Below are 25306 nucleotides of genomic sequence, written 5' to 3' on the forward strand. Positions count from 1 at the left end.
GTGCTCCTGAATAATGGACATCTTCTGGCCCAAAGTTAGTGGCTTCAAACATTTGTGAAGATTATTCTTAGTACTAGTATTGGTTCTGTGAACTGAGCTGTTGGTTTGAAAGGGCTACATTTTTAATGAAAAATTTCATTAAGAAATAAATGTATGAAGAAGCAATATCTAGTATTCTTAGTTCCTTAAACAGGCCTCTGCAGGATTTTCTTGAGTTCACATTACAAATAATTGTTATTATATAACTTTGGACCTGGAGAACTTTAGCTTGGCTTTCCATTACAGCAAAAAAGAATCCTGTATAACATTATGGAATGAAATTAAGCATAATATGCCAGATTTTTTAAATTTTTATGAGATCTACGCCTGTCAGCATTTGCACTGCAAATAGAGATTTGCTTAGGTGCTTCAGTGGTTCTGTCGTATGCTCCTCTGAGTTGAATTTATTATCAAACTGCAATCCCAAGAATATAACACTGTCAACTTCTTCTATCTATTTGTCCTTATATTTTAGGCATATAGTGGTGGGAAAACTCTTACATGTCCTAAACGGCACGCAAGTTTCAAGGTTTAGTGACAAAGAATTGGCTAGGAACCATTTATTAATCTCCATGAATATTTCAGTAACTGATCTTTCTAGGACAAACAAGCTTCCAATTATATGATGTAGGAGTGAGTAATTTTGGGGTTCTAACGTTTTCTTGGGAATTAGTTAACCTGATTCAGTTATCTGAGTGATATAAGAGATGAGAGCTCAAAAGAATTTGTCATCACAGTCATTCCAGTTCAGTTGTAGATACAATTAATAACAACTGGCTTTAATTTCTAGTGCTACCTTGACAGTCCTGCAGCTGTTCTCTTCAAGAGTTGATGACTCAATCTAAAAAACACCAGCATTATTGTCTTCTGTGATACAGTTTTAGTTGTCTGTCAGTGTTCAAACCATGCTCTATCAAACATTGTGTTCAGGAAAAACACAAGTGTAAATTGCGGGGTGCACGGTTTTTACTTGGAATGAAATTAGAAGCAACAAAACTTATGGTAAGAAACTATTGAGTTGGTAGTATGTTTGCTGAAGCTATTCAAACTAATGGTTATGGAAAAAAAGAAATTTGTGGAACAGTTCTCATCCATTTTCCATGATAAAAATTAATAGACAGCTGACTTGCCTGGAAACAGATAAGCCATTCACACTTGGTTTGGAAAGCAGTGTAATAGAAGTATGTGCACTTCAGATCCCATAATTATGAATAATGTGTAAGTGGCATCTGGAAAGTTTAGTGCTTTACAAAAATTATTGGCATGGTGAAGGGTGATGGGATTATGCAGTTAGAATTTGTGCAAAAACTTATCAGCAGACAACACAGCAGCTGTTCTGTTTAGTCAAAAATGCCACGATCTGGAAAAGAAAAATGGTTACACACTTTATCAGCCACACAGTGCACAACAAACAGGTTTAACTTTTAACACATTCCAGTCATTGCCGGTAGAAATTAAGGGCATGTTGTAATTTTCCTAACAGTCAGCACTCGAAGAATCTCTGAGTGCACCTTTCCTGATTGCTATTTTGTGATGTACTATTTCTGAGCAGTTACGGCTTGAAGTCAGTTTTTGGGTCTTTTAGTACTTTTGGAGAGCTGGCAAATGGATGATCCTGCTTCCAAAAAGTGCTACGTGACTTGAAAAAATATATTACACACAAGGTCAGTTCCTGCACATTTGTTGCAGTGTGCTTCTGTAGTTGTCTTGACCGCAAAAGTTTGTCATAAAATGGGGGAAAGTTTGACTGATGAAAAAATTCTGAGGCTGCATGAAAAAATCTGTTTCCAAAATTGATGATAATTGTTTTGAAATCAATGACAGTATTTCTAAAACAGACCATAATATATTTCCCTCCTCCATCTAGTAAGTATGAGCCACACAAGTGGAAAAAGTACTGCAGCAGTCACTGTGGCCCAACTGGAACGTGTTAAAATGTCACTAGCAACATATTACTGTCATGAAATATCATGAGTATAGCAGGTGTTAAAGAACAAAGAGTGATTGACAGTAAAGGCATGCATTAATGCTTTGTGCGATCACTGTTTACCACTTATGATAAGACATCTGTCAAGTCAAGTACATTCGATAAAATTTCTCTTGAAACTTTCCCTGTGTACTATAAAAATTATTGAAGTGTGAGGAAAAAATTACTAAAGTGTGAGGATGTCAGCAGATCTCTTTCATAATAGGTTTTACAACATATTTGTTCTTAAATATCTTATGTCTAAGGGGTGTCCATAGATGGTTCTTCTATTGTTGGACAACGTTTAATCACACACACCAGAAACTTAGTTAAAAAGTGAGATGATAATTGAGAAGTACACCCCATGGACCAATGAGTAACTGAAACCATTAAATGACATTACTCAAAGCTGCTTGTGAATCATAGTGATGACATACCTTCACAAGAACAAATGTAGGTCACCAACACCAAGCATACTATACTCTGGGCAGCTGAAGCTTTGGGTATAGTTCAAGAAAATCCTTAAGATGATGTCAAAACTGAGGATCTGACAGAAGTGGATAACTCACTTTCAGGTTCAGTAAATGATATTTCTAAACTTGAAGAGTGAAGATATTAACCCTTTCACTGATACAGATACACTCCCTGCCTCCTATGCTGAGGTATCTTTTGTTATGGTTGTACTGCTCACCAAATGCTAGTGCATGTGCTGAGAGACACTCTTTTGGCCAATATGAAATACGTATCATCCGATTTTTTTAAAAAACATTACATGAAAAATTTGATTTTTGCACATCTTACAGTCTTACATCATCCCTCAATAAAGAACTGAATTTATTTTTGTTACCCATGATACTTACTGCACTGCATAAAATTAAGCAAAACATAGTGTGAAATTTTAAAGATTTTGGAAAGGTTAAACACATTGGGTAAACTTTGCATATGGTTGACTTTAGCTCATCAATTGCTTGGAATGAAAAGTAGATAAGACACCAAAATGTCATTTAAAATTGAGAGGAGAACAATATCTTACTTTGTTTTTGAGCTATGGCTTTTTATATCTGAAGGATGGTCACACTGACAAGCCCATTCATGTACTTGAGCTTTGTGAATCATGTGGCAATAATAAATGTCATATCTCAAATGACTCAAAATGAGATCCTTTGCAAATAATAAATAATAATAATAATAATATTTATTCAACATCGAATAATCATATACAATCCCTAGAAATAACACAGTTTCAGGACATCATACAGATTATTCTTCTGAATGAGTCAGTTTATAAATTACAAACTAAAGATTTGTTTGTATTAATAAATTTTACATTTTGATGCATTTTACATTTGGTAGTATACAATCACAATATTACCAATACTGTTGTTATCAACATTATATTAGTTGTAGGTTACTTAAAACTATGACATTGACATACTTACGAAGCACTTTTCATATAGATATAGTACTCGTCTAGGGAATAAAAGGGGTTTTCACTTAGAATTCTTTTTAGTTAATCTTTTATTTGTTAGTAGGAAGGGACTTCTTGGTAGGGCATTGGCTAGCTTGAGCCCAGCATAAAGTGCATTTTTCCTATAAAGCTATTCTGTGGCTATTTACATGATATCTGAACTTTTGTCTTGTATCATACTGATGCAGGTCACAGTTGAAATTTGGATTTATTGCTTTCACGAGCAATATAACTTTCCATACGTATACACCTATAATGGTAAGCACACCTAATTTTGGGAACAGATTCCGACACGATTCTCTAGGTTTGGCACCACAAATAATTCTGATAAATTTTTTCTGTAGTATTAATAATGTGCTTAGGTTGGCTTGAGTTGTTGCACCCCACATTTCTACGGCATAGTTTAAATTTGATGAGAATAGGGCATGATAAGCAGCTTTTAGTACACCCATATCCTTACAATATTTGCTGATCATATTTATAGCAAATACATTCTTCGACAGCTTACAGGCTAAGGAATCGATATGCAAGCCCCATCTGAGGTTGTCCCGGATTGTAATTCCAAAGAACTTTGTCCATTTTTCCTTTTTTACAATGTCATTTCCTATGGATAATTTCATGCCAAATTCTATTTGTTTCCTTGTGTTTAATTCCATCATTGTAGTCTTTGAAGCACTTACATTTAGATGGCTTTTGTTAAAATACTTGACTATTTCATTAGTTACACTGTTGCACAGCACCTCCAGACTGTCATAATCTTCATGTTTACACACAATTGATGTATCATTTACATACAATATTTTTTTACAGTTAGGAGAACAATACTTTACATCACTAACATAAATCAAGAAAAGAAGGGGTCCCAAGACAGCACCTTGAGGCACTCCATATTTTATATCAGTTATATAAATTTGAAAGACCCATTGTTTGTTTTAAGCAGGCCAAATTGTTTTCTATTGCTCATATACGATTTTATTAGCTCATAGCCAGTTCCTCTAATACCCAGGTTCCACAGCTTATCAAGTAATATGGTGATTTTGACACAAGCAAAAGCTTTTTCCAGATCAAGGAACATTCCAGTTACATATTCCTTGTTCTCTATGGCAGTTATTATTTTGTCTATTAATTATGCTGAGGCTACTGAAGTTGATTTGTTTTTCATATAGCCATTCTGAATTTCAAATATTAAATTGTGTTGACTCAGGAATGCCTTTAGTCTGGTATAAATAACTTTGTCAACTACCTTAGAAAATGCAGGTAAGATTGAGATGGGGCAGTAGTTTTAAATTTTAGATTTATCACCTTCCTTGTAAATCAGGGTTACTTGTACTATCTTTAGACTATCTGGGAAACAACTTGATGCAATTACATCATTTACTACTGTGAGCATGGCATCAGATATGTTGTCTATCCATATTTTCAGTGTACTGATAGACAATTCATCATAGCCTGCTGATTTTGTAATTTTTAATGACCTTACTATGTTTTCGATTTCCTTGCTATTGGTTGGAGCCAAGTATATGCTTTGTTTGATTGGAATGTCCTTATATCTATACTGAAGATTCTTAAAATGGTCATTGACAGATTTTCCAACAGAAGAGAAGTACTCATTAAAAACATTTGCAATCTGACATTGACATTTCATGATATGCCCTTTACAGTTTATAGTAAAATCACTAGTTGATCTGTCCCTACAATCCCTAAAGCTATTTATTACTTTCCAAACAGCTAAACCAGTGTTAGTAGAGTTTCTTAACATTGTGGCTACATATTTACATTTAGTTTCTAGCAGCAGATTTTTATAGTAATCATGATAGTTTTTAAATTCTACATTTAGTCTATTATTATTGTTATTATTTACCATTGCATATTGTAAAAGGCTAACTTTCTCTTTTGCTGTTTTTACCTCAGGATTTATCCAGTTATTTTTTTGTATCTTTTTGCAGTCATTTACTGTAAAGGTCATTTCTGGGCATGAGGCATTGAAGCAATAATAAAAATCTGATGCAAATTCACTGAAAGTAATGCTGTTTTTTTTTCACCCCATTGTAAGCTTTTCAGAAAACTGTTGAGATTTTTAACATTGTCATCATTGGTAATTTTTTTGTCACATATTGTTTCTCTTTGGTGGTCAGAGGTGGCAAGTTTCAGAACTGATGCACTGCATGTAAAGTGGGACATATTAGTTATAATGTTTTCAATGCATGATTTTATACTATTGACCTCTCTAGTGGCCTCATTTATCAGAAATGTTAAGTTAAATTGAGCTAGTAGCATTAGTTTTTTAGATATAGAGTCACTGGACAGCAAGTCAATGTTTATATCTCCAGTTAGTATTATGTTAACCCAGCCACTTTTATTGCAGTGTTTACTGTCAATGTCAATAAGCAGGTCATTAAGAACATCAAAGAAAATACCTAGGCTACCAGATGGAGGTCTGTATAGGCCTATAATAATTAAGTTCTCTTTCCTCCACTTGTAATTAACTGCTGCTAGTTCTATTACACCATCAATGGTGAAAGAACTTGCATCTATTACATTATAATTACTACTGCTGGCTGCAAAGATAGCTACCACACCACCATGTTTCTCTTTTCTACTGAAGGCAGAGCAAAAGATCATGGAGAGTGGCTTACACGCTGGTACACAGATGAGCTCATAAATAAAACATCAGGGTTATCAATTGCTGCAGTGGTATCCAACTCATTGTGCTTATTGCTAAGACTTTGAAAGTTCTGCTGAATTAATTTGAATGTGAGTTTGAATTGTTGAACGCTTGATGGACGTGTCACCCTACAAGACTGATTGTTTTTAAGACTACAAGGGTTCCGATGTATGATATTAGGGCTGAGTTTCTCCTGAGCACAATAAGGCACACAATAAGGCACATATATTGTATGGTAAATACTCAAAACTTTTTTATTCACTTGTCTGCAGCAATGAGGTCAGCAACTCAAGATGCATACAGACCTCCAGAACACAGTAGGATAACCAAAGCAGCTCACTTATATATGTCCACAGCATCTGGCAAACAGTGTGGCAGGGCATGTGCAGAGGCCTACAGCAGCAAAAGCATTAATAGGGTCCATTTTTTGTTGCCACAGCTATACCATTAATATGTAACTCTCTTTCTTTCTCCAAATATCTTTTCTTATTGTTTGTTTCATCTATTACTTAGGAGTACGAAATGTGCACTTTATTAACCAACTTCATCTTAAGGTAACATAACAGAGAAAGGGGAGAAGAACGTGGAACAGTTGGCATCCATAAGTACAAACAGACAAGACACTGTATGTACTGCAACAACCAAGAATTTTTATTTTTTTACAAAAATAACAAGCTGAATACAACATATTCTCATGTAATATAAATCACTTGTCTCAAACTTAAAAGTATTTTTCCAATTAGTTTAAGAGGAACTTTTCAAGAACTCCCTCATAACATGATTGAGTTGTGTTGGTACTGACTGCTGGACAAAGTGGTTTCCTCCACTGACAATTTGAGTCTTCAGATTTGGAATCCATGACTTTGCAGTTTTTAGTAATGATTCTCCTTCCAAGTACCTGTCATTTTCTGCAAATAGAAATAGTCCAACAGGAAGATCAAATCTTGGTTCCGCTCGTTTTGGTTGCGGTTCACTGGTAGTTCTCTTCCGCATTGATGCTCTGTAATAGTTTATTGGAGCTGTGAAACCACCTGTAATGATAATCATAAAATTAATAATAATTTTAAAGCTTTTAGTACTGTTAAGACAACAAGATCAAGGAGTTCTTGAGTTCTAATAACGAATATAAAAGTGTGCCAACAACATTTAACTAACAAAAAGTCACAAAAGTCTTCATGCTAATCAAATATTAAAGTTTGCAATAGAAATGAAGAAGTTTATCAGTCATAACAGGGGTTATGGTTTCGTTCACATGCCTGCACACAATTACACATCACATGTTTGATTTTTAGAAACACATTCATTAATCTCTTCCTCTGGAGTTCATACTTTGCATAACATTAGCCTCCCTTGACTTTGTACACTTAAATACACCCTTTATTTCATTCTGTTCTGACTTAATTGCACAAATTTGCTGTTTTCTTTCAAGGACCTCCATTTTAAAGTACTTATTAGTATAATTTTGGGAAAGGATTTCCTACAGACAATACCATTTATTACCTGACAAATACCTAATAGAACTAATCATGAAAAATTAATCTGTCATAGTAATATTGTATTCGTGCCAGGTAATTCAGTTGTTTTCATGAGAAAATTATATTTGGGAAGCTATCATATTCTGCAATTAATAGACAGTCAAGGTAAACTGACCTGTTGCTATCAATAATGGAGATTAATGGTCATACATTAAATGAAATGGAATGCAATGCTGTATGTAAATTCCTTGTTGTTCAGTCAGTTAATTTGGAAGATTTTGTTCTTGAAGTATCACTCATTGTAACATTAAGTAAAGAGTGACAGCAAATTATAAATATTTATACCCCCTGTTGTGCTATGGAATCATCTTATGGAACAATCCCAGTATGTAAGTATTTATTCAGCAAATGTAAGAAATGTGTGCAATGAGTTAAATGTATAACTACACAGGCTGCACAGGCCCCTTAAACATCTCAAATTCTTGAGCTTGCTTAGCAACACCTTTAATCCCTAATGGGCTAATAACGAACATAATTTTGATTTAAACTGATTTATACAATATAAATATAAGACACAAAAATAAGTTTACCAAAGAAAATTAGCCCCCCACTAGCCGCCAAGGCATATCACACTAATACCATGTAAAATCGGCACTTTCCTTGATAATGATCTTTATTCACTAATGAAGAGAGTACTTAAGTTTCAAACAATGGAAAATCCAGTATGGAATAATGACCATTTGACCACAGTCTCTGGCTGTAGAGGCCACAATCTGGCAAGCAACCAGAGACTTTTTTTTTAAAAAAAAAATGTGTGTGTTTTGTGTCAGATGGTCTTTCTGGTCTGATTATATCAAGTAGACCTACCATATTGCTGTGACATTGGCTGCTATCACCCACTCCTCCAAATGTCGCAGTTATTTTATATGGTATTAAGATCACTTGGTTTAGTAGCATGGTCATGGTGTGATAGTGTGCCTGAGTGTTCATCAAACCAAGAATTTATGCATGCAGCATTATGGTGTCATATTGGGAGATGGAGAGTCCATAGTGTACTCATCATGAAGATGCAAAACGAAGTACAGTACTTGGTCACCGAGAATGGTGGCTTTTGTACACTATAATATTATGACAGTATATTCACTGTACATTTACCAAAGCATAATGGCGGTAAGGTCAAACGATAAACACCTTCTAAATAAAGATGTACACAAACACGGTACAAGAGGAAATGAAAATTACTACATGAGAAACAGAAATCTAAAGCTGTCTATAACTGCCCCTGAAGAAGCAAGCAAAAGTTTTTTAATAAACTCCCCAAAATCATTAAAAAAGAAACAGACCTAAAATGTTTTAAAAATCATTTGAAACTATATGTTACAGAGAAATGTATATACAGTTTGAGTGAATGCTAAGATGGTGTTTGAATATGTTATATCATTACTGAAATGTACCTTTAAAAAGTATTATTTCTGTATGTTGCTTGCATTTGTGTGTATATATAATGTGAAACATGTAATATCTTTGTATGCTTATAGACTATTTCTGTTTAATTATTTGTTTAATTTATATGTAATGAAATCAAGTCTGATGTTAATAGCCTATTGTATGACACACCCAATACTCTCAGCTGGATTGTCAGCTGGAGTCCATGGGCAAAGAATAAATAAATAAATCTCAGACACTATAATAAGTTAAAATGTACTACAGCAGAATAAAGATTCTGATGTGACTACAGTATCAGGTTCCAGTCTCTTAACTGTGGAGCAGCACATTGGGGGTTTAAAGGAACAAAAAGTACAAGAAAAGACTGAATCATCTCTCAGTACAACTTATTCATTAGCTGAGACAGATAGAATGGAGGTGGAGTTACAAAAGATCCAGGATGAATTTGCTAAAAAGAAGGACAAAGTTAGTAAAAAGAGACAATCATAATTATGGATTTCCACTTTAACAGTATGGAATTGCACATAGAAAGCATAATCAATCTATCCACACAGTTTCCTAACTTTACACCAGATGGGGGGGGGGTTAATCCTAATTACGTTTTGAGTGTATTTTCTAAATCCTTGCATAACTGTTGGGATAACTTCAAGAACATTGACATTATCCTCGATTATTTAAAAGGGGAACAGCTCATCTGGAAAAATTCTCTTCCTGGAGTGACTTTCAAGATAAATTTAAAAAGAAGTATTGGTCATCAAGAAGTCAGGAAAAGCTACTGCTTGAGTAACTAGACCTTAGATATTACAATAATAGTTGGGGTTAGCTATAAGACGTATAATGAATGACATCTAAGATTTAAATAGTTAGGTGATGCTATGAATGGGAGTCATTTACTAAAAGTATCAGTTAGTTTAAATATTGATAGCATTTGTAGATTTTAAAAAGGTGTACACTTTTATTGATAGAAATACACTACTCTAAATTTGAAAAAAGATTGGACTAAAGCAACTTTAACCAACCCAACATCAAAAGTAAAATTTATGGGAGATTGTTGGAAACTTTTGAAATAAAATCTGGAGTAAAACATGGCGATGGGCTTTCACCCCTACTTTTTAACAGTGCATTAAAGAAAATAGAGAATGGAGGACGGCCATAAATATTAAGGGTATACAATTAGGAAGTAGGACAAAAAAAATCTCTGTTGACTGTCTAGCATTTACAGATGACATATCACAGAACTACATCATACAGAAAAAGTGGAACAAAAATATCATCTGAAAAAAACAGTTAACCACAGATATCAGTAGTGTCTCAAAAGCTTAAAGTAAATAACAATACAATAGCTGTAGTAGGCTGTTATGGATATCAAACAACATAAAGGAAGAGACAGCAATATATATTAGAATACATAAAATGGAGAGGGCCTTTCAAATAACAAGAAACATCTATGCTAAAATACCATTATACTGGATCACAAAACTGAAACATTATGAAACAGTGGTCAGACCAGAAACACTGTATGCAACAGAATCTCTTAATCTGGCTATGAAGGGAGTGCTCAAAAAAATTAGAAAAAACTGAAAGAGGAATTCTAAGAATGATACTAGGACCAAAAAGCAGCAGTGAGTCAGAATACAGATTAAGATCTAATACAGAACTGTGACTGAAAATTGAAAAGCTAACAGATATAGTGAGACAAAGGAGATTTAAATTCTGTGTGAATTTTCCTTTCTTCCAGCTCCTCATTTTTTTGCTGTCCTGGAAACCTGCCTGTGGGCACATAGGTAGGATGAATAATGACAGAATAACTAACCAAATCTTTGATGAAAATGGATACAATGAGTGAAAAAACAACATTCTCAAAGAAAGAATACAGGCCTAAAGAAAACTGCAGTTGAAGTCAAGGAAGCAGAAAAATTACTGATACCCTCCAAAGATCTATTCAGAAAAAAAGTGTTGGTTCGTAGATTGGTGTAGCACGTGACAAAAGAGATATGGTATTGTGGTTGGTCAAGAGTAAATGAACTATTGACTTTCACAGAGGGATTAGACACTTTCCTCATCATTCTAAACCATTTGTTCATTTCCATTGTTTCATTCCCAAGTATTGAGGTTCCTGGGTATACAGTCTCAGGTAGTGGGTGGAGACCATAAAATTTTCTTTGTTTCTAGTATCGTGTGAATGGCCAAAATGGTTTCCCTCAAATAATTCATGTCTGGTGTACAAAAATACAATAATCTCATATATGTATAAGACTGGCAGAGTTTTCTGAATAATGGTTGACTTGGTTCTTTGTGATTTGCAGTGTACATATTTCGAATTTCCCCCCCTCCCCCCCCTGTGTTTGTAGTATCCGCTGTATGTTTGTCGAGTTACCCCAAAAAACAATACCGTACCTAATAATGGATTCAAAGTAGCTTGTATATGCTACTTTTCATGTGTCCATGTCAGCTGCAGTTGATAATATATGCACTGCGAATGTAAAGGTGCTCCATTTGTTTGCTAGGTATTTTTTCAATGTGTGCCTGCCAGCTCAAATTTTTATCTACATTTGAACCTAATAATTTGACTGAGTCAACTTCTTCTATATCTTGGACGTTGTGTACAATCTTAATCTGCTCACATTTTGTCTGTCTGGTTTTGAACTGCATCATGTGAGTCTTAGTTATGTTTAGATTCAACCCACTTAGCTGAATCAAGTTTCTAAGGTACTGAGTGTACTAATCACAAATTTGGGAATTTTTTCCAAATCATGATCTTCAACTAGAGAGAAGTATCATCTACAAACAGAACTGATGGGGAGCTGATATTTAATTGTAAGTCATTAAAATAGAAGAGAAATAGGACTGGCCCTAACATGGAACCTTGAGGAACACCCTGAGATATTTTTTTTTCCAGTCAGAAAAATAATATGCACCATTTGAAGAGATGCTTGCACCAATCATTGGAAAAGAAACATTCCAGAGCAAGGACAGGCAACAGGAAGTAACAACTTCACAGTAGGTTGTTAATGGGAAAAATTAGTAATGTCTAGGGGAGTAGTAAAGATGAAAAAGAACAATTAACAGCAACAGTGTCTAAAACATTTTTGGAACAAAATTGGAGATTCATTTAGATTGTGATAGCAAAATATCTTTAATATCATGGGACTTAATGATAACAATCAGAAACAAACATTTGTGTACAATACTACCTGCAAATGCAATTTATGTTGTGGGCATAACAAGCAGTAAAGGGAAACAAATGAAGGACAAAATGAGGCTACCTATCACATTTGATAACATTGTGTTTTTATCAAACATTGTCATTAGTCGCTAATCTAAACTTGATGTAGTTCTACGTTTACAGTGGTTACTTGGCAGTGAAGTGTCACTAGACTTTACCAGGAATATAATATTATGGAAAGGAGAGAATAGTTGACAGCATGTCTTTTAAAATAATTCAGTAACTTTTAAGCAAGAACAACTATTGGAAACACATGATTATTTGGTGTTTATGGCTAATATCATCAACTGGAGGAAAAGAACCAAGCAGGACAAGAGTTATTGGCGAGTGTAAAATTAAAACCACAAGACTGTAGTATATTAAGTATGGAACAGAAGATACAATTACAAGGTATTTTATTAACATACAAGGGAATGTTCTTCAACAAACAAGGCATTGTTAAGATACACATGTTAAGGTATAGGTAAAGGAAGATAAACCTTTTGTTTTGTTCACCTTGCCTAATACCAAGGAGTCTCTGGCCTGCAGTAAAGGAAGAGATACATAAGACGATCAATAAAAATATTACTGAAAATAGCTTAACTGATTATACTAACACATTATAGGTAGTTAAAAAGCCATGAGGAGCTGTTCAATTAGTTCTAGATGCACAAACATTAAGTTTGATGGAGTTAACAGTTGGATATTGTGAAGCACTATTTCATACATAGTCAAGACATTACACAGCATTCTTATTTGAAGGTAAATCATATCAGGTTAAAGTACTGTCTTTTGGGTTGAACGTATCTGTAGCTATTTCCATTTATGTTTGAGACAAATATTTGGGTAGTGAGTTAATACAAGAACTAATAATGTTCATATATGACCTATTACTAGTTTCTAATAGTTGGAAAGACCAGAGTGAACTACCGACATGAACTTTCAGAAAGCAAAAAGAATAACAATTAAGCTATCTAAGTAACATTTTGGGACACAAGAATTAATGTTTCTGGGCCATACTGTGAGGATAAATCGGATACAACTTGATCTTGACATAATAGTAGTTGCAAATGAATGCTCTGAATTGAGATACGTAAAATAATTACATTTCATTCTAGGACTAGCCGCTTTTTACTGATGGTTTATAAACATTCAAGCAATGAACAATCCACACTTATTGAGTTTACAGAGCAAAGATCTAAGTGGATTTGGGATAAAGAAAACATTGAAGTTTTTAATAATATTAAACCAGCACTCTTAATCCAAAAATTTTAGGTCATCCTAGGATTAAGGACGTTGAAGTTATGAAGTGCATGAAAGATGGTATATCCCATTGTACCCCCAATAATTTATTAAGGTTTTTTCCTATTACATTCATGTATGGAATGCGGGAAGAAATGATTGTATTAAAGCTTCAACACATGCTGAAATTAATCTAATATTGTCCTCGCAATCCCTACAGAAGCAATATGTAGGTGGTTGTAGTATATTCATAAGTAATAATTTATAGCCGGCATTCTCATTATAGTTTATGTCTATCTTCAAGAATCTGTCTGTTCAGCTCTTTCAACATCTCTTTGACATCCTTCCAAGGTCAAACAAACCTGTGACCATTTGTGCTGCCTTTCTCTGTGTCTATGTTTAATATCCCCTGTTAGTCCTATTGGCACAAGTCTCACACACTTGAATAAGTTCTAGGATGTCTTAAATGAGTGAGCTGTAAGCAATTTCCTTTGTAGATGGATTTCATTTCTCCAGCATTCTACCAGTAACCAGTAAAGCCTGCCACTTCCTTTACCTGTGACGGGTCTGTGTAATGATTTCATTTCACAACCCTACCAAGTGTTACGTCCACATATTTGTATGAGCTGACCTATTCCGTCTGTGACACATTGACATTATCGTCAAAGGATACTACATTTTTTCACTTTGTGACATGTACAATTTTATATCTCTGAACATTTAAAGCAAGTTGCCAGTCTTTCCACCACTTTGAAATCTTATCAAGATCTGAATGAATTATGCAGCTTGGTTCAGAAATTACTTCATTATAATTGTATAACCTGCGAAAAGTTTGTGAGTACTATTGATATTGTTCGCAAGGTCATTAATATACAACATTAACAAAAAATGGTTCAAATGGCTCTGAGCACCATGGGACTTAACATCTGTGGTCATCACGGAACTTAGCGCTATTTAAACCTAACTAACCTAAGGACATCACACACATCCATGCCCGAAGCAGGATTCGAACCTGCGACCGTAGTGGTCACGCGGTTCCAGACTGAAGCGCCTAGAACCGCACGGCCACACCAGCCAGCCAACATTAACAGCAAGGGTGCAACCCTTGATATCGGTTCCTGGCACGTCTGTGAATGACTGAACACTAACTCTGGTGCCACTAACATCCTTTACATACAATCAGAATTTCTTTGGATTTCATGAAAGATCATTTGACAATATTCTGCAACAGTAGCTACTGAAGACTTCGTAAATTGCTCTCGTGACATCCAAAAGTGTTTCATCCAGTATCTCTCTATCTGTGGTCCTATGCATTGTTTTTCACCTTTTATGCAGTAGTATCTGTTTCTTTAGAGGTTACTTCACAGTGACTGTACACCCCCCCCCCCCCCCCCCCCAATCACGAACCGTGCAACAAGGTCTGTCCAGGTCAACTGTTCTTTTAAACCCAATCCATATTTCTGCTACATGCTACTGTCCTGTGCTAAAAGCATATATTTCCTCTTTGAGATATGCCACTACTTTTTCTATCTGGTTTACTGAACACACACATCTTTCTTCTTCTTGTAGTTGTCCTTTGTACTTTGGCAATTTTGTTGCCACAACCATTGCATGGTCACTAATACCAGTTTTGATGTGAATATCCTCAAAGCGATCATGTCTATTTGTTGCCATTAGATCTAATATATTTCCATTATGATTGGAGTTACAAACTATATGTTCTGAACAGTTTTCAGGGAAGGTACTTAGTAATGTTTTACAGGATGTCACACCCACCACTCACAAACCTAATTTTCCGAGTTGATTGATGAATGATTGCAGTGTCCACTGTTGATTACAGTATGACTGGGGAACTTATGCACTAGCAAATTAAGGCTTTCTCTAAAGCTTTCAGTTACATCAGGAGGTGAATCTTGTGGCCAACAGGATCCAAATACAATTTTTTTCCCACCCCTGATACTGAGACTTGTCAAACAATCTTGCATGCAGCTTCAATTTCTACTTTGGTGAAGTTAATATCTTGTCACAAAGCCTTAGCATTATTAACAGAGAGTAGGCTGTAATATAGTTGATTAATAACATGTTGCTGTTGTTGCTGATGTTTAAGTTGCGAATTAATTCCATTAAAGGCTCAGTTAATGTAGTACCTGACACACTTTCTTGATTACCATTAGATGCAAATAAAAAAATAAAAAATAAAAAAAAAAGAGTCCTTCGAGTAATCTTTAGAGATAACTTTATGTCTATGAATTATACTAATAATGAAGAACAATTATTAACTAAAACAGAAACAGAAGGATTTAAGTCTGATGAACAATTAAGTGATACTGTCACATCCTGGGACCAAGGAACATTGTCAGAAAAAAAGAACAAGTAGCCGGTATGTGAAGACTCATTCTGGAGGGTAAATGAGAATTTGAACAATTGGAAATTGTGTATTTCTCATATAGAACTAGAAAATCTAATCTGGTTTATACACAAAGGTTATGAGATTTTGGTATAAGAAAGTGTATTAAACATATTATTAAATTTTAAAACGAGTATTTCCGGAACTTAGATATGGAAGTAACAAGGATCTTCTGAACACATCACATATCAAAAGGTGATGAACATAAGATTGCTGTAACTTATAAAATATATCTGGTAAATCCAATGGATTTAAATGATCTAACAGCTGCAGATTTATTTGGACCTCTACCTAAAGGTAAAAGTGGAGTATCTTCTGTATTTGTTGCAGATGGATACTGGTCAAAACACGTTAAGTTTATATCTTACTAAATTAGTCAACATGGCCACTATAATTAACCGTTTAAGAGAATATATTGCAGATGTGGGAAAACTAGGGGCCGCTTACTGATAATGGTCCACAGTTTATAAGTTTTAAATAATTTCTGGCATGGGAAGGTGTAAAACACCTTCCTATTTCCAAAAATCATCCTCAATCCAACCCGTCTGGAACACAGAAAAGAAAGAGATTGGAAAACACTGTTGTACACATGAGTCAAGTAAAAATATCACTTGGTTCAGATGATACTGGAATTGCAAAATTTATTAACTAAACTACTATATTTATTTACCAGACATTCTCTAATGGTAGCATCAAGCAGAAGATCTATCAGAGAATGGTTGTTAAGGTTGTTTAAGGGGCCTGATGGAGTAATTTGACAGTGATAATGTTCAGTAATTGTAAGAAAAGAAGGAATTAAAAAGATGGAACAATGAATAAAGAAGCACAAGACAAATGCAGTAAGGCCAGGATCTGAGGTGGGCAGCATGGTACTTATGAAGGCCTATTACACTAGCTCAAATCTAAGGAAAGAGATGAGTAAATTTTTTCATAAACGTGAGAGTCCTTGCAAGGTGATAGACATATCACATCCAAAAGCAGTGTTCTTAATAGATCCCTCAGACAACAGAGAAACAGGATTATACAACATAGATTTGATTAAAAGATTTATTACAGAGAAACAAGTCCTCAGATGATTCACAATCTTTGTGAATTTTGTAGAGCGATGCCTACAAGGCCCAAGATGATAATTATACTCCTTCATATTTTGATTTCTGTATAACAATCATTCTTCTTTTACTATTCTATCTGCTTTCTATTCTATTTCCTTCTACTGTCCTACCTATTTATTATGCTGGAACAATGAAATACTAGCAGAAGCTTCAGTTACAACTGAGAGATTGATTTTTTTCCAGCAGGCCATACTCAAGGATTTTCAGCAAAAATAACCAAGAGACAACAGCAGAAATTTGTATTTTGCTTGCACACAATTAGTAATAGTACACCTTTGCAAAACTAATTAAGCAACAATGGTTCCAAGGTAGTAGCTAATGTGAACATTGAGAATTTAAAACCAAATATTGTGTTTTTGGTCCTTTTACACAATCCAGTCATCCTTGTGTTATCTGTGATGAATTAAAGTTGCATATAAAGAAATGTACTGAGAAAAGTTTCAGTATTGATTCAGTGATGTATATGCACAAGAAAAGTTATTAGAATATATGAATATATCATGTGCCATAATATTTTTATTATAATGATTAAATGTCCAGGTAAACAGTAAAAGGAAGTTAGCGCACTCCATTAAAAAAAAAACAAAGATCTCTTTGGTGAACACATGATCAACATTGGTCCCAAGTAGCAGGGTGTTGACGACCACTTTTTGGAGACTGTGGAGGCACAGCTGGTGGTGTCTACCGTGTAGGGTCAATGACCAATAAATACTACCCTCTGACCCACTAGTGATGCACCTGCCAAAGAGGATATTCAGGGAGGGATTGGCAAGGGTGTCTGCCTTTGGGGCTGTCATTTTCCTTCTTAGGTCTCAACATTCCTGATCTTTTATTTCTTTCCTTATTTCCTTCTTTCAGGAATCAGTTTGATCCTCCATCTTTCCATATTCAATAGTCCTCATTGCTAGCAACCCATCTCTTTTCCTTGTGTTTGTTTCCAATCAAAATACACTCCTGGAAATGGAAAAAAGAACACATTGACACCGGTGTGTCAGACCCACCATACTTGCTCCGGACACTGCGAGAGGGCTGTACAAGCAATGATCACACGCACGGCACAGCGGACACACCAGGAACCGCAGTGTTGGCCGTCGAATGGCGCTAGCTGCGCAGCATTTGTGCACCGCCGCCGTCAGTGTCAGCCAGTTTGCCGTGGCATACGGAGCTCCATCGCAGTCTTTAACACTGGTAGCATGCCGCGACAGCATGGACGTGAACCGTATGTGCAGTTGACGGACTTTGAGCGAGGGCGTATAGTGGGCATGCGGGAGGCCGGGTGGACGTACCGCCGAATTGCTCAACACGTGGGGCGTGAGGTCTCCACAGTACATCGATGTTGTCGCCAGTGGTCGGCGGAAGGTGCACGTGCCCGTCGACCTGGGACCGGACCGCAGCGACGCACGGATGCACGCCAAGACCGTAGGATCCTACGCAGTGCCGTAGGAGACCGCACCGCCACTTCCCAGCAAATTAGGGACACTGTTGCTCCTGAGGTATCGGCGAGGACCATTCGCAACCGTCTCCATGAAGCTGGGCTACGGTCCCGCACACCGTTAGGCCGTCTTCCGCTCACGCCCCAACATCGTGCAGCCCGCCTCCAGTGGTGTCGCGACAGGTGTGAATGGAGGGACGAATGGAGATGTGTCGTCTTCAGCGATGAGAGTCGCTTCTGCCTTGGTGCCAATGATGGTCGTATGCGTGTTTGGCGCCGTGCAGGTGAGCGCCACAATCAGGACTGCATACGACCGATGCACACAGGGCCAACACCTGGCATCATGGTGTGGGGAGCGATCTCCTACACTGGCCGTACACCACTGGTGATCGTCGAGGGGACACTGAATAGTGCACGGTACATCCAAACCGTCATCGAACCCATCGTTCTACCATTCCTAGACCGGCAAGGGAACTTGCTGTTCCAACAGGACAATGCACGTCCGCATGTATCCCGTGCCACTCAACGTGCTCTAGAAGGTGTAAGTCAACTACCCTGGCCAGCAAGATCTCCGGATCTGTCCCCCATTGAGCATGTTTGGGACTGGATGAAGCGTCGTCTCACGCGGTCTGCATGTCCAGCACGAACGCTGGTCCAACTGAGGCGCCAGGTGGAAATGGCATGGCAAGCCGTTCCACAGGACTACATCCAGCATCTCTACGATTGTCTCCATGGGAGAATAGCAGCCTGCATTGCTGCGAAAGGTGGATATACACTGTACTAGTGCCGACATTGTGCATGCTCTGTTGCCTGTGTCTATGTGCCTGTGGTTCTGTCAGTGTGATCATGTGATGTATCTGACCCCAGGAATGTGTCAATAAAGTTTCCCCTTCCTGGGACAATGAATTCACGGTGTTCTTATTTCAATTTCCAGGAGTGTATGTTATTCCTTTGGAGAAATTTTTCAGGATTACAATTTCACAAACAGAGATGTTTACAAGAAGAAAGAATTGAAACACTACAATTAATACAAATTATTAAGAAGAACTAGTTAATTTTATCCATACCTATGAAGATATCTCTAAACAATCTGCCACACACTTGAAAGACAATTAAAATGTTGACTATAAATAAGAAGAACAACTGTATAATTTGAATATATTTATCCTACAGATTGCTGTGCACATGTTACCAACACTATGTTGAGGTGGGGAAGATGGGAAGAGTGAAAAGTATTGAATTTAAATTATGTTTGATGACATGCTAACATCAAGCTTAAAGCCCAAAGGTATCAGGAACATCCATAGCAAGGAGAATTGGCATCAGTAATGAATGACTTAGTACAGATTCCTAATAAATAACTGAATGTTCATACAGGCAAATAAAAATAGGGTACTGATAAACAGATTACTAGTTACAACTGGGTATGGAGGAGAATTAAGGAAACAGAAAGAAAGAAACCCAGACAATTGGGTATGGATTCATAATAAGATAGGAAGAAGTTCATCTCAAAATACATGAGGAGAGAGGTGTTTATGCATAACCAAGATTTTGTACCCTTATATGTGAGGTATGGGATAGGTGTACGAAGGAAGGCTGATCTACACCTGAGCTGAAGAAATGGAGAAATATACGGGGTGTTTGTTTCAAGTTGGAACAGGTAAATATCTTGAAAAGCACACATCAGATGAAAAAAAATGTTCCAGATGAAAAATTAATATTTTCAAAAGGGATATCTGTCTGTACTAAAACAGGCTACCGCCTAAACACCCACCCTCTACACACGACAGAAGCTTTTTATTTTCAAATGGGAACCACCCTCCTTTTCATTGCAGATTCAGAGTCTAAGCTAAAAAATACCTAGGTTTTATCTGTCACAATTTTTTCCTGTTTGTAGTAGATTGGGATGTAATCAGTGCAAGAGTTATGGTGGTTGGATGAAAGAACACAATGAAATAAGTCACCCTGATATTGATATTCAATGGGACTCGCTGAAATCAAGCATTGTCATGGTCTAAGGGCTCGCCGGAATCAACCCCAAAAGGAACAGAAAACTTTATTGCATTAAATGTAGCTTATATGGCAGACGTAAATGACTAAACGTAAAAGTTGTATTGTGCAATCAAATTTGCAAAACTAAATTAAGTCTTTATCAATTGTTCAGGTGTAAAATTGAATTTTGTCAAATAAAGTGCAATCTATCTTGAATGGAGAAAAAAAAATGTTGTTGATAAATCCTAGGTAATTTTTGGCATAGAATCCAAATCTGCAATAAAAATGAGAGGTTCTCATTTTAAAATAAAAACCTGATTCCACCATTGGAAGGAGGGGGAGGGGGGTGTTAAGGGGTGGCCATTCACATTGACAGATGCCCCCACTTGAAAATATCAACTTTTCATCTGGAACAGTTTCTCAGTACAATGTGTATTTACTGAAATATTTAGTTTTTCCAAGTTAAAACAAACACCCTTTATATAGGGGCCATTTCTGTGTGAAAGATAATACAATGTGTAAGAAGTCATTCTGAGGAGGGAAGTGTTTTATGGTTACAGTTTCTACAAATGTAGAATACTAACAATTTTGTGGCCAGCTCCAAATTAAAGGCACCTACCTGAATTGTTGTGGTCAAATAGATATACTGGATTATTAAATGATTAATAAGGAGACAAGTGTCTGACTTTTCTATACTGACCAAGAGTGAAAGTAATAGGGATTAACGGATGATAGTATACAACACTAAACAGCTGCTAGGTTCACAAAACGTAATTCCATCTGCTGGATTGCCATAACCTAAAAGAATAGGCTAGTACAAAACAGTACAAGTTGATTATGTTTAGTATTAAGAAAGTAATGTAACAAAAATGGTACTGTATTAAAGAGAGAAAAAACGATATGGATAGAAATGCTATATGTTTACTATATAATAATGATTGTACCCAATGAACGACCCACTGTGAATGAACAATAATTGGTATGGGGTTGTAAAAAGGAATTTTGTACCATTTTTAATTGATTAACCTATTACAAGTATTCAAGCTCATTTATCTAGACTTAAGAAATTTAAGATTACGCAGGAGGTGTAACTGGCTAACCAATACTCTCTTTGTTATTTTTGTTGTTGTTGTTGTTGTTGTTGTTGTGGTGGTGGTGGTCTTAAGTCCAAACACTGATTTGATGCAGCTCTCCATGCCACTCTATCCTGTGCGAGCCTCTTAAGCTCCAAATAACTACTGCAGTCTACATCCTCTCAGAATGTGTCCTATCAACCAATCCTTCTTTTGATCAAGTTGTGCCATAAATTTCTTGTCTCTCCAATTCTATTCTTTATCTCCTCATTAGTTATGTGAACAACCCATCTACCTTAAACACTCTTCTGTAGCACTACATTTTGAAAGTTTCTATTCTCTTAGTTGTCTGAAATGTTTATCGTCCACATTTCGCTTTCATAAATGGCTACACTTCAGGCAAATACCTTCAGAAAAGACTTCCCAACACTTAAATTTACATTCAGTGTTAACAAATGTCTCTTCTTCAGAAATGCTTTCCTTGCCATTGCCAGACTACATTTTATATCCTCTCTACTTTGGCCATCAACAGTTACTTTGCTGTCCAAATAGCAAAACTCATCTACTACTTTAAGTGCCTGTTTCTTAATATAATGCCCTTAGCATCACCTGATTTTGTTCAACTAGATTTCTTTACACTTGTTTTGCAGTTGTTGATGTTCATCTTATATCTTCCTTTCAAGATACTGTCCATTCCATTCAACCGATCTTCCAAGTCCTTTGCTATATCTGACAGAATTACAATGTCATCAGCAAACCTCTAAGTTTTTATTTCTTCTCCCTGAACTTAAATTCCTACTTCAAATTTTTCTTTGGTTTCATTTACTGCTTGTTCATTGTACGTACAGACTGAAAATATCAGGGATAGGCTATAACCCCATCTCGCTCCCTTCTCAACCACTGCTTTCTTTCCATGCCCCTCGACTCTTATTACTGCAATCTGGTTTCTGTAGAAGTTGTAAATACCCTTTTGCTTCCTGTATTTTACCCATACAACCTTCAGAATTTCAAAGAGAGTATTACAGTCAGCATTGTTGAAAGCTTTCTCGAAGTTTACATATGCTATTAATGTAGGTTTTTCTTTCCTTAACCTATCTTCTAAGATAAGTCTGAGGGTGATTATTGCCTCACACGTTCCTACATTTCTTCAGAATACAAACTGATCTTCCCCAGGGTTGGCTGCTACCAGCTTTTCCATCCATCTACAAAGAATTTTTGTTAGTATTTCGCAACCATGACTTATTAAACTGATAGTTCAGTAATTTTCACAGCTGTCCTCAACTGTTTTCTTTGGAATTGGAATTACTGCATTCTTCTTGAAGTGTGTGGGTATTTTGCCTGTCTCATACATCTTGCACACCAAATGGAAGAGTTTTGTCATAGATGGCTTTCCCAATGCTATCAGTAGTTCTGATGAAATAATATCTACCCTCGGGGTCTTGTTTCAACTTAGAACTTTCAGAGCTCTAGTAAATTCATCTCACAGTGTCATACTGCCCATCTCACCTTCATCTACTTCCCTTTCTATAATATTTCCTTTAATTTCATATCCTTTGTTAGACCCTTTACATACTCTTTCCACCTTTAAACTTTCTCTTCTTTGCTTAAGATTGGTTTTCCATCTGAGCTTTTGATATTCATACAGCTGCTCTCCTATCTCCAAAGGCCTCTTTAATTTTCCTATAGGTGTTATCTGTCTTTTCCCTAGTGAAATATCCTTCTAAACCCTTACATTAGTCCTCTAGCCATTCCAGCTGAACCATTTTGCACTGGTCAATCTCATTTTTTAAATGTTTGTATTCCCTTTTGTCTGCTTCATTTGCTTCAGTTTTGTATTTTCTCCTTTCAGCAATTAAATTCAACATCTCTTGTGTTATCTAAGGCCTTGCCTTCTGCAAGGCCTTGTCTTTTTACCTGTTTGATCCTCTGCTGCAATCACTATTCATCTCTCAACATTACTCATTCATCTTCTACTGTATTCCTTTCCCCTGTTCTAGTCATCTGTTGCCTAATGCTACCTCTGAAACTATCAACAACCACTGGTTCTTTCAACTTATCTGCGGAGCTAGTTGGCACATAAACTTGTACTATTGTGGTAGACAGGGGCCTCACGTCTATATTGGCTATGATAGGTAGTTGTGCTAACACATATGAATAGTTGAAGTAACAAACAGATTCTTTTTTTGTTAAAATATTCTATGGTTTTGCCAAACTTAATGAATTTAAGAGTGATTTACATCAGTAGCAATATTCAAGTGGCTTCTGTATGAAGCACTCCATATTGGGATCACAAAAGAAAATAAGATTTTTCAATTCCATTTAAAATCAATAATAAACAGTATGGAAGATGTAGTAATAGAAAGGAAAAGAGTTAACTGCAGGTATTGCTGAATAATTATTTACATTTATGTAATGGTGGTAACATCATTCCTCTGAGCAGGTGGATATGTGGTGTAATATATCACTCCAGCAGAGCAATGTGTAACTCATCTAGCCACTGAATGATGGTCAGATGGTTGAAAACACATAGTAGTTAATTGATTAAGAAAAGAAAGCTCTTTGAGTGATTTTTATTTCATCTGTTTAAACAATGGAAACTCCATGTAGGAATATCAACAATGTAGGAGAAAATGCCATTCAGGCCTGAGCTGCTGGAACTGGTGGTCGTGTGCATGATGTTGCTTGACTGTGTGCCTGTTTGCAGCTTAACATTCTTCTTTATGGTAAATAGCAGTCCATCTTTCCCTACATTGTTGTTTTTCCATCTGTTTTGCACATGTTGCTTATACAGATGGATGCCATGTATCTCCAAAAATGTCATTAATCTATGTGTGATCTCACATTGTACATATGAGCAATGTTCCCTGTAACCAAATATTGTCATAAAATAAAAGATTCTTTCTTGGGATGCAATATAAATAGTTATTAAAAGAAAAAGGCTATGTTACTCCTTCATATAAAGTTGAAAATTGGTGAGGTTTATTAAACACCAGGAACAGTAGAACTGCAGTGGTAACCAAATCCCTGAAGCTGCTATGGTACAGTCCAAGAAGAAGTGCAGCAGTTCAGAACTTCATGATGAAGACAAATTTGAATTTAATTGGGAAGACTGCGAGCTATATATATGTGGTCTCTCTTGACCACTGCCAGCTAATGTCTTCAATTCATTTGTGTCTTGCAAGCTACATACTCAACACATGCAGATTAAACACCTTGCTGGGATGTCGCACACTCAAAGGTTTTCATCACTGAAAATTGTGACTATTTGGACCACACTACACACTTCCAGTCAGCTACTGTGCAGTTTCTGTATTTGATACACTGAATATGAGCAGCTTTATGTGCCTGTCTCATGATCAATGATACTTCATAAGTTACCACACTCCAAACCTGCGTGGAGTTCCCTTCGCAATGTTTGATCAAAAACTCATTGAGGTGAGTCTTCATTCACTGACAGCAGCAGTTCCTGTTGGATTTGAAACCAATTGTCACTGACAAGTTGTGACACTCATGTCTGGTCCCTGTCAGTTGGTATCATTTGAGACCATTATTCTTAAGCCACCATACATGACTGAATAGCACACCATTCCTCCTATACAAATTGGGCAGTCCACACAGATATTCTAACAAATTGAGCAACTTCATTCACGGTGTCATCATAGGCATGTCTAACATGATAGCTCATTTCTGCCTTCTTTTGTGTCTCCACTCTGATCCACCTTACTGTGCTGATTGCATATAACTGACTAGCACATACACACCATTTCACACCCACTACTTAGAT

General features: G+C 36.2%; 1 protein-coding gene across 1 annotated transcript in view; it reads right to left on the reverse strand.

Moving 5' to 3' along the window:
* Positions 1 to 6768: 6768 nt before the first annotated feature.
* LOC126412653 (epoxide hydrolase 4-like) overlaps positions 6769 to 25306 on the reverse strand; it is a 108947-nt gene continuing 90409 nt past the window's right edge. The window contains exon 6 of the mRNA XM_050082352.1: positions 6769 to 7169. Coding sequence (XP_049938309.1) covers positions 6883 to 7169 — 287 coding nt within the window. The 3' untranslated portion in view covers positions 6769 to 6882. The remainder of the gene's footprint in view (positions 7170 to 25306) is intronic.

This window comes from Schistocerca serialis, chromosome 7 (assembly GCF_023864345.2).
Source record: "Schistocerca serialis cubense isolate TAMUIC-IGC-003099 chromosome 7, iqSchSeri2.2, whole genome shotgun sequence".
Classification (NCBI taxonomy): domain Eukaryota; kingdom Metazoa; phylum Arthropoda; class Insecta; order Orthoptera; family Acrididae; genus Schistocerca; species Schistocerca serialis.